The 10,639-nt window shown below is 45.9% G+C and overlaps 1 protein-coding gene across 2 annotated transcripts; it reads right to left on the reverse strand.

Moving 5' to 3' along the window:
- Positions 1-1,056: 1,056 nt before the first annotated feature.
- Positions 1,057-8,501, reverse strand: GREM1 (gremlin 1, DAN family BMP antagonist). Of its 2 annotated transcripts, none has more exons than XM_030452333.1 (2): positions 8,343-8,501; positions 1,057-1,715 (listed from the first exon to the last, which is right to left on the reverse strand). In XM_030452333.1, the coding sequence occupies exon 2, from the start codon at positions 1,712-1,714 to the stop codon at positions 1,160-1,162; it is 555 nt and encodes a 184-aa protein (XP_030308193.1). In that variant the 5' UTR covers position 1,715; positions 8,343-8,501; the 3' UTR covers positions 1,057-1,159. The 2 variants fall into 2 exon arrangements, with proteins under 2 accessions (XP_030308193.1, XP_008493479.1); XM_008495257.2 differs by lacking the exon at positions 8,343-8,501 and having other exon boundaries at positions 1,160-1,477; positions 1,688-1,714.
- Positions 8,502-10,639: the final 2,138 nt, after the last annotated feature.

A 10,639-nucleotide genomic window follows, 5' to 3' on the forward strand; every position in this document is an offset into this window, starting at 1 on the left:
GCTTGTTTTAATTTTTGCTTTGCTCTTTATGTGCTAAATTACTGCCATTCTGTACTTGATCTTGGTTAGCAAGATTTTTGCTGTGGTTAAATATGGTTTTTATGTATGTGTGTGAAAAAGAGAGGGAGAGAATTTGGATACACACAATGGAGTATGCATACTAATTGTATGTATGCATAAATACCAATGACTAAAAGATACTGCATATACATATATATGTAGATATGAAGAATAACTGATATCAGAAATAAAAGACATGAAATGGATCTAGTGTCACAAGAACGGATTTTGATTGATTTCAAGAGCCATTAGAATTCAGAAGTATATTTATAGCCTTGTATATAGTTTCTCTTTAATTTATGTAATATATGATTAGGTATATAAATTAAAGCAAAATGTAAATGGAAGACAATATCTCTCTGAGTCTTCCTCTTTATGTAGCTTTCCTTTTTCTACTCCCCTTTGTACTCTTCCCATCTACTTACTTTGGCCTTTTGCTTTCTAACTTGCTGTAGCTCTGTTTTCCATCCACCTATATTGACTTTTCAACACCCCCATACCCCCCTATTGTTCTCTAGACATGGCTTTGGGTTAGTTATTTTTTTTAAGAAGCATGCTACAAACTCTTGATAGAGCTGCTCTTTTCAGTGATGGTTTTACTAGACTGCTTTTTGCCTACTTCATATTTAAGAATAGATTTGTGCTTTCAAATATATTGTCCTCTCACTTTGATGTTTCTCTTACTACAGTAAAAGCAAATAGCACAGCAGGTGAACATTAGCAAAAGCCACAGCTTCACCTTCCCAGCAAGCAGCAAAAACATGAATATACACTAGGAAACCTAATTCATGACTGCAGGTAAATAGTTTTTTGGTTTTTTTTTTTAATATTTCATACCACTGTTAATTCTTTGTGTCTTAGTGAACATTCATGTGTTTACTTGTACGCATCCGTTTTCTGTCTTACACACAAGAATACACGTGTGCCCTTCCCTCACTTCAGGTGTTGGCTTTGATTTTTTGCTTTCTTTTTTTTTCCTTGATTTAGGTAATTCATAATTTTGTCCAGCCCCAGAGATATGCAAGTTCATGTCCCTCACCCTCACGCTGGCCATGACTGCATACAGTCTGAGTGAAAGCAGTACCATAGTTTTCCCAGTTTAGTCCAAGTCAATAGATATACAGCGGCATTCCTTAACTCGGGTGATCCTTTTCTTCTTTCTCGGAGGTTGAAGCTCTGGACAATTGAGTGTAACAGTCATGGTGGTGAATTTCTTGGGCTTGCAGAAGGAACAAGACTGGAAGGAGCCTTCCTCTTTGCGGACGTGCCTGGGAATGTAGAAGGAATTGCACTGGCCGTAGCAGAACCTGTTGATAATGGTGCGACTGTTGCAGCCTTCTTCGTGGATAGTTTGTTTGAGAGGTTGAGTTTTACACCAATCCCTCTTGAGATATTTGCGCTCGGTGATGTGCAGGGCCTCCTGACTGGACTCCAGCACCTCTTCAGCAGGCATGGAGGTGCCTTTTCCTCGTTCTCGATGCCTTGAGCCTGACTGCTGCTGTGTCTGCATTTGCTCTGAATCATTGGGCTGATCTTTGTCAGGAGGAGGGATAGCACCTTGAGATCCACGGTTCCTCTTCCTCCCTTCTGCTGCTGGTAGCAGAAATCCCATCAGAAGGAAAGCAGCACCGAGGGCATACAGTGTGCGTACCATCCTATATAGAAGAAGTTGAGAGAATGAAACACAGTGGTGGATTTCAGATATCAACAGACATCAGGTATGTAGTGAATTTTCACTTCCATTAGAGAAGCTCTTTCCAAGTTACTAAGCAGTAAAAGCTTTAATATACAGTGATTGAAAGTCAGAGGCTAAGGTCCAAAGAAGCATTTCATTTTGTGTAGCTTGTATCTTTTTTCAGCTCTTTTCTCCATGTATATTACCCTAGTTAAGAGATTCAATTCCCCTCTTATAGCTCACTGACATTAAGAATGTTTTTCCTGACTTACATTTGTGAAAGGACAGATTTCACACTACACTAATATTTATAGTATACTATATATACTATATATAGTATTTATATGCCATAGCTATCTGCAGTACCAGAGGACTAATCTCTCTGACTCAGGCCATCCATGTAGGTATGTGTTCCTTAGTCAGACTCAGAAGCTTAGTATAGCTTCTTGTATAGTATACACCCACATTTTACATTCACTTGTCTGAATTACAGCCTCTTGTCACATCATCCCTCTGAACTGCTCCCATGCATCTGACTGTAGTGAAGCTTAGATAACAGATGTGCATTGGGACAGGCAACTGACAAAAGAATATTTATGCAGAGGTTAAAAGAGATGCATCTGTACTTTCAAATTATACCTTATCATGTGTTACTCTGAACCTTTGACAGGTGAAATCACAGTATGAAGAGTTTTTCAGATATCTGAATTTTATTCATTATACACAGCATAATTCTGAAAGGACAGATGAGGACAGCAGAGTTTCATATATAACAGTTATCATGAGATATCAGTGTAAGAAAAAAAAGGTAGTTTGTGCACACACAGGAAAAAACGCTTCAAGAAGTGCAGTAAGCAGAGCCTATCAGGTTCTTCAAAACAGCAACCTTGCTCCAAACCTGATCACTAATATAGGAACCTTTCTTGCCTCCCTTATTCCAGAATTTCTGATGCTTCCCAAAGCTCCCACATCTTTTGGCTGCTCAGTCAGCTCAAGCCACCAACCAAACAGGGAGAAACTTAGTAGCTGTCACACTTTCCCCTCTTCCAGAGTACCGTGGTCTCCATGTTGTTCTGGAAAGCACGGGATGTGGCAGAAAGAAAAACAGACTGGGGAATGAGGCTCTCAGGGGACCCTCCCCATAGGGAGGCTGGAAGAAACCACCCAGAAATGAGAGGCAGCTTGAAAAAATCCCCATAAAACAGCAAAACTGCAAAGAGGCACATGCATTAAAACAGGGAAGAGCAGTGGAAAAAACAACAACCAGACAAATAACCGAGGCTGCTGGTGTCTTCTACCTGCTTTGGAGTGCTGCAGTTGTATCCCTTATTTAGCTCATTTTATCAGTAAGAGACAAATTGGTGTTCCAGAGTCCTGCTTGTTCTACTATCCACAAAACATGTGAAACCAAAGCCAAGGACACCAGCCTGGATGGCTTTATCTGCTCTGCCTGAGACCACACAACTAGGCAGGAAAGGAGCCAAATGCCAACGCTGTGAAGGCCACCTAGAGACTCAATAGAGGCTCAGGGTAAGTACCATTTGCTATAAAAGATAACTGTTAATTTCTCAGTGACTAGGTCTTTCTAGTCACACAGAGAAAATAAATGTTATATTATGCTGCTCAAAAAGCTTCTCTCACCAAATGGGCTGGGAAAGAAATTACTGAAGTGGAGAAGTACCATAGGGAGATTTCATTTGCATTCAAGGTTTTGCTTGTAGATCTAATATTTTAAGAGTTTGTCTACAGACTGTTAGAGCATCTACAGTTTATAATATGCATTATAAATATATTCATTATTTTTATTCATTTCTTTTTATTTATCAGTATGTCTTGTGTTTGGCAGAAGCTTCAGGCTTCAAGCAAGGGGTGTAAGAATGACACGATTTCCGCCCCTGACAGGCAAATTTGAAGGGGTTGCTTTTAATATATAAATGAAATATGGTACAGAATATGTAATTTTAATGACCTTAAGGGTCTGATGTGGAATGCACAAAAGAAGTTGGAATTCTAAGTGGAGATGAATGCAGCATAATTTGAAGTGTCAGCTTGGACATCACAGTTGCTGGTTGTTCCCCGTTTATATTACAGCCCGAATGTTATTTAAATATATTTCTTTTTACATTTGATATTTGTCTTCAAAATATTTCAAAAGAGTTATGAACCACTGTTTATCTCCTCAAGAAGCCAGCATGACTCCTTCAAAAACTATTCCTGTTTCTTCAATGACCGCATACCCGTGCTGGTTTTAGATATTATAATATGCACTTTAATTATTCAAGAGGGTGCCAAAGCCTTAAAAGAGAAAAAAAAAAAAAAAAAGAAAAAAAAAGAAAAAATATATTGCATGCAATTGAAAATAAATTGCTAGTTTATAAGTTGGGCCAGGAAACTCCAGGTGTTTGCTTAGTGTCCCATAATTGAGTTGAAATTCCATCAGCAAGCATATTCCTGGACTGCTTTTATTTTAAAACTGATGAGCTTCACATTGCTTCAATTTTAAAAAAAATTTTTATAAATATGCAATAGATGAGACAGTAAGGTCTAGTCATGTGAAAATTAGGCTTACTTCAGAATGGGAATTTGGGGGAAATTTGATAGTAATGATATTTAGTACAAGGTACAGAAGTATCCCAGATTCTTGCATGTTTATTAAGCATGTGCTTAACCCTAAGGAAATGCAAGCATGTGTTTGAATATAATCCTAAACTGGGGGAGAGATGGTAATTTTTCACTGAATTGCTTTCCAGCCTTTAAGACAGAAGCTATATTACATGTTCCTAAAAGAAACAGTGATTCAAATAATGATTAGCAAAAAAAAAAATAAAAAAAGAAAATTGTTATGGCCACTTTCAAAACACATCTGAAAGTAAAAGTAACCCAATTATTTAGGGCTAAATACAGTTTAAACATAGACCCACAGAAGAGGCTGTGTGGACTCACTGATCCTCACAGCAGCTCAGTGGGGACTCTCTTTTAATACTATCTTATTAAACATGTATTAAAAATTTAAGATATTTTTAAAATGCAAAATACAAAGGCAAATGAGGTGATGTGCTTTGGTACAAAAAGCAGCCAAAATGCAGTGCAGGCACTCTGCACTACCTCTGGGCCCAAGGCAATTCATTTGCTTATGAGAGAAGACATCTCTGCTTACATTAGGAACTAGAGTGCTTCATCCACCTATAAAATCAGTGTTTGTGAATGTTTCCTTGACAGGCTTTTTTATTACTACAAAAAATAATAAAGCACTTGAGAGTACAAATAACTATATTGCTGTTACCACACCCAAATTATACTAAAAAGGAATTTCTTCTGAAGTAAATGGGTTTTTTTCCTTGTAACAGCCATAACTCTGCAGAAGTAGAAACTCTGCATATTGGGTCAGAGCTGTGAGAAATCAGGATGTAAAATCTTTTATTCCAAATTTCAGCAAAATTTCAGTACTTGATACAGGCTGTTACAGAAGCACTGGCCAAACCATAAATCCTTTTGAGAATCTATTTGAGAATCCTATGAACAGATGACTACAATCAAAATGCCTAGGTCAGTTCCTACTTATAGAACCAGTGAGATGTGATGTAATTAATTTTTTTAAACTTTTAAAATCTATTTTTTCCATATTTTCCTACTAGGATGAGTTCTACCTTTCATAATCTGAAAACTCTTAGTCCTGAAGCAAAGTGAAATTTTATTGCTGACTTTAAACAGGACCAGAATCGGCCCTAGCATTCACGTCACCTCATATGTGGTTTATCCAGAGTCTGGGATCTCATAATCTAGAGCAGGTTAGGAATTTTGTGGATTAATACTTGCAACCCTTCATAAGGAAGTGTAAATGCTTTCAGGTTTACTGTTTTACACAATTTAGCTGTGATTTTTTTCATTTATACATTTTCTGCTATAAACTAAGGATCGCCACATGTCAGTTCAGAAGCAGTGCTTCCCTGAGAGTTTTCAGGCTGAGTCAGAAAGTTATTACTGAAATTCTTCAGCACAAAGCAACTTTTTTAAAAGAACTGGATGGAATCCTGGTTCTGTTGAAATATATAGCAAAATTCTCACAGACGTCAGCAGGCCTATAATTTCATATGTGAACCATATTTACTAGGAAAATATTATGAGACATGGACTCATGTGCTTTACAGAAAACATGAAAAATAACCTGGTGAAGACCTAAAAAGATAAATTTATTTGGTGGGCTCCAAATACCAGCCAGTGAAAAAACACACTTTGACTACTGAGAAAACTGAAGTGGTTTATGTCCCAAAGGATCAGAATAATTTTATGCCTGGCTCATTATATATGAATTACAGAAATAGTCTTATGTAATGTTTTCATAGTTCATAGATATGTATTTTTAAATATACCAAAAGGCACAGCAGCGGCAGTTCCTGGAGAACCGTAATTCTTCCCTGTGGTCGAGACATCAAAACTAACATCTCTGGTAGAATTTAGATACATTTACATTTCAAATAATTCATTCTTGCAAGTCATGGAGATGGCTGTTTTGAGACACACTATGCAGGCAGGAATACAAGGGGGAAAAAAAATAAATCCCCGTTTAAGAAAGTGTCTTTCTGTAGCACATCCTAAGGGACTACAGGGAATTTTAACATCATGGTGAGCATGGCTGGTACCAAACCCAAATTAGACTTGCCCTGAAGACACCCATACAGCCTGACAGTTCTGCTCCCCAGAGGGAAAGTCCCTTCACACAGATTAGTTCACGGAGTCCTAAAACCACCAGAACAGTTTTGCTCCTGCACACAGCCATGCGTCCTGAAAAGCAGAAAGTCTTCAGGAGAAGCTACGCATAACTGGGTGTCAGTGCAGAATAAAATAAATTTTTTAGCACAACTTTGACTGAATCGTAAAGATGAACAGAAAGATAGGCTCACTGGCACTCTTTATCACTAGCCCACCGCGGGGTAGTTGGTTACTCCCAGGCTTTTTTGGCGCAGTGAGGAGCGGAGCTCACGAATCACCAGGTGTAGGTCAGAGGCACCTAGCGGGGGGGGGGGTTACCGGCGCTGGACCCCGCGCATCTCACAAAACGTGAAACTAAACCCGCGTCAAGTCAGCAGCGAGTGCAAGCAATACGCATGGAGGTGTTTCAGAGCCCTTGTCTGTGCAAAAAGAGGCTTCCACACCGCTGGATCTCAGCCTCCATGAACGAAACGGGATTCACCCGCGATCCTCTCACCGAGACAAACCGGGAGCGGGACACCAGGAACGAGGCCGCAGCTGACGGCTGGGGAGGGACATTACGGCTCAGAAAAGCTGAACCGGGCCGCGCATCTTCTAAGCCCACCAGGATGCGGAGGGCTGCGCACCCAGTCATCGCAGCCCCGTACCGGACAGGACGGCTCCGCCCGGGACGGGACAGCCCCACCGCACAGCGCAGCCCACCGCAGTAAGCCAGGACTGTACCTGAGCGCAGCCTGGGTGCGCTGCAGGGTGGCTGCAAGCCGTCGGGGTGGAGAAGACGGCGGCTTGGCTTGGCTTGGCTCGGCTCGGCCCGCGGCGACACGGGCGATACCGCTCGGGTTCCGCCCCACGGGAGTGGCCGTCGTCTAGGATTACCCAAGAGGATGAACTCCCTCGATTTCATCCCCAGGGGATGGCATTGAAATTGACAGGGCGAGTAGACAACTGTCCTTCCCGCAGGGAAAAGCCCAGAGTCGCGCCGCAGCGTGTGAGCAGCACCGGGCCGGCCAGCTGCGGGGAGGGCTCCGGCTGCTCCAGTCAGGCCGAGCCGGGTCTGGAGCCGGTCAGCGAAGGAAAGGGGAGCCGTGGCCGAAGAGTGTACGAAGCCGCCGAGGCGGCAGAACACCCCTGGGTCCGACTAATGTGGAAAAGCAGGGCGGGGAGGCGACAAAGGGGACAGCGGAGGGGTGCGGAGGAGCCGCGGTCCGACGCCCCCGACGGCGCCCAAGGACCCGCGGTTGCGAGACGCTGCCCACGGGCGCGCAGCCTGCACAGACCCTCCACTCTCGGCGCCCGGCCACGCCGGCACCCACCGAATCCCGCGGGCGGTTCGGCTCCTGGGGGCTCAGGCGAACGCTCCGCGGAGGAGCAGTGGTTTGCAAAGGCGGGCCAGGGAAGAGCAGGGGGACGAGCGGTCTCGTAGAGGGCAGCTCGGCGGGACGGGACGGGGCTGGCACTTGGGGTCTGCCCCCGCCCGCGCAGAGGACGGGCCGAAATTTTGCCGTGTGTCGGGTGGGCGCCGAATCCAATTTGTCGGGAGTGATGCTGTAGGCGGAGATGAGAGGCAGAGCTAACGGGGATTTTGCAATCTCTGTGCTTGTCAGGGCAGAGGGATGTAACGGCGCCCTAATCCCCAGCACCACAGCGGAAATGTCGGTGCCCTCTTCTCTCCCGCTGACGGGAGGGATGGGTATCACTCTCTGAAAAACCGATGCGCCCGGGAGCTTTGCTAGACACCGATGAATGACTCCTCCTCCTCCCCCTCCCCGAAGGTAGGATAAAGAGATTAAAACATTGCCTCCCACAGAGACTGGCCCAACTTTGCAGCTGCTCGACCCATTTGCGCCCCCGCTGAGAATGCGCGCAGCGCAGCGCTTCGCAGCGCGTCTCGGCTCACCTGCGCGGCGTCGGCTCCTCGGTGGGGCCCAGCTCGGTGGCAGCGGTTCCTCGGCGGGGCCCGGGGCTCTGTGGGGCTCTAGCCGGCGGGTCACTCGGAGGAGCGGGTGGCGTGGGAGCCCGGAGCTTCCCGGGAGTCCATAGAGAGAGAGTCTCGGATCCTGCCTACAAATTGCAGCAGCGCCGAGCTGTCTCCCATTTAAATGTCTGCCAGCTGAGATCTGCTCTCCAAGCCCCTCCAGATCATTGGACAAGCGCCTCCAAAGCCCGTGTTATCCGCCCCCTTTAACACTTCCATAAACTTCCACCAGGGAAAGCTTTCAGTCATGCAGATAAACACTCGACTACTTTCCTCTCTTAAGAGAATCGGTGCTAAAGGTCACCACCCCAAGGAATTGTTCCTGGAATGCACAGAAAATTCACATTTTCCATCCCCATTAAAGTATGACATTTAAGAAGAGTTAAATCCTCCCCCCGGCCCCCGCCTCAGCTGCCCTTCCGTGCACACTGCCCGGGGCCGAGGGCTGGGCTGCTGGGGTGCTTCCCAGCCCAAGAGCTGGCCGGGCGAGCGGAGCTGCCGCGGGGAGCCCCTGACCGGTCTGCCTTGGCCAGGAGGGAGGCAGCGACCTTTTCGGCTCTCCTTGTTACCAAGTGGCACTGACGGAAGCTTGCCTTCTGCAAGTAACGCAGGTCTGGAAAAAAAACCACCCAGCCCCAACCCATGTTTATGTATGTGTGGGGTGTTAAAACGTGGGTCCCGATCCGCAGCCGACCTCATAGCTCTGTATCGGCGGGAGAATTTTTATTTTTTTTTTAATCCCCCGAGAGGCGGGACACCTCGGGTGATTTTTTCCCCTCCTGCCACTACGTCTCTCAGAGGGATGCGGACTCCTCAGCCCGCGAAGGAGAGGCCAGTCTCGCCCGCGCTCAGCACTAAGGCGTCCGGAGCTGCCCGCTCGTCGGGGCGGCCGTGGGGGAATCTCCTCTCCCCTCCCCTCCTCTCCGCGGACTCCCCGCCGGCTGCCGCTCCGGAGCCTGTAGCCAGGGTGGCCCCATGCCCCAGGTAGCCTGGGCCAGCACCACGGGATTCCGAGGGGGGCTCGGAGCTAAGGCGAAACGCGGCGGGGGCCCGAGCCCTTTGCAGCCGCAACAGGGGGCGGCTCTCCGTGCGGCGGCTGCCCGAACCCTGCCCCGAACCTGCAGCCGGCGTGGATCTGGGGGCATGGAGGGGCAGAACCCTGAGGGGTGACAGGAACTCGCCCGCACCTCAGTGGCAGCCCCCAGCTCCCCCCTAGGACCTGGTCGCCCCCGCGTCCAGGCGCTCCAGCACCGGAGCTTCTCTCTCTCGGACTCTGTAGCACGAAGAGCTGCAACGCTACCGAGGGACAGAGTCATTACGAGCAGGGTCAGGCTGTGAAACAAAGGGTGATCTTTGGGTTTGCTGATGAAACTGAGACGCTCGTCAGCTGCCGCTTTCAGCGGTGGGCATCACCCATCACGAAGGAAAGCAAAGAGAAGAGCCTTGGAAGGGACCCGGCCCTCGCAGGTGCTGCTTCAAGCACCACTTTGTTACCTCCTTACTGTCCAGCACGAATTACAGCCTCTGACCCAAACCAACCCAACGTCAGTGACCCAGTCCTGGTAGTATGCATCCATCTTGGGCTTTGGAGGGTCGTGGATCTTACCTGACAAAGAGATTTTTATTGTCTCTGACTTTGAAGACTGAGATGAATTAAAGTATCTGTTATGTTAAGGGTGCCAAGGTTAGGCAAGCTGCCAGGTTTCTATGTTTTTCACAGTATTTAGCAGAAGCTTGCTCTTTGCCAAAGCATAGCTCCACTTAGTGCCAGCTGCATAGGTGAGTGCTCAGCAAGTTTTAAACTTAGCCCTGTTGCTGTAATTCCCTCACACCTTTTGCAATTCTTGGTTAAAAGAAAAACAAAACAAAACAAAGCAAAACAAAATGATAATTTCAATTACTTGGACAGCAATATGCAGAAATGCTTCAGAGGCAACAGGGCAAGAAATCATAGTGCAGTGGTAGGTGGCAGCATGAGGGAGAAAATGTGTTAGTGTGCAGGGGCCACTGAAATTCAAAACAATGAAGGGGGGAAGGATTACTGGCAAAGAATCACAGCAAATGACAACTAGATGGATGGAAAGAGAGGCTTGGGGAATTTTTAGGACTTTTTGTTATTTTACTCAAAAAAAGTGCTATTAAATGTAATAGATGTTTTTAATTAGCTAGGGTCCTTCCTTTGTGAATCCAGAGAAAAAGTCACAATTCCCACCTCTCAG

The sequence above is a fragment of the Calypte anna genome, chromosome 5A (assembly GCF_003957555.1).
Source record: "Calypte anna isolate BGI_N300 chromosome 5A, bCalAnn1_v1.p, whole genome shotgun sequence".
Classification (NCBI taxonomy): Eukaryota; Metazoa; Chordata; class Aves; order Apodiformes; family Trochilidae; genus Calypte; species Calypte anna.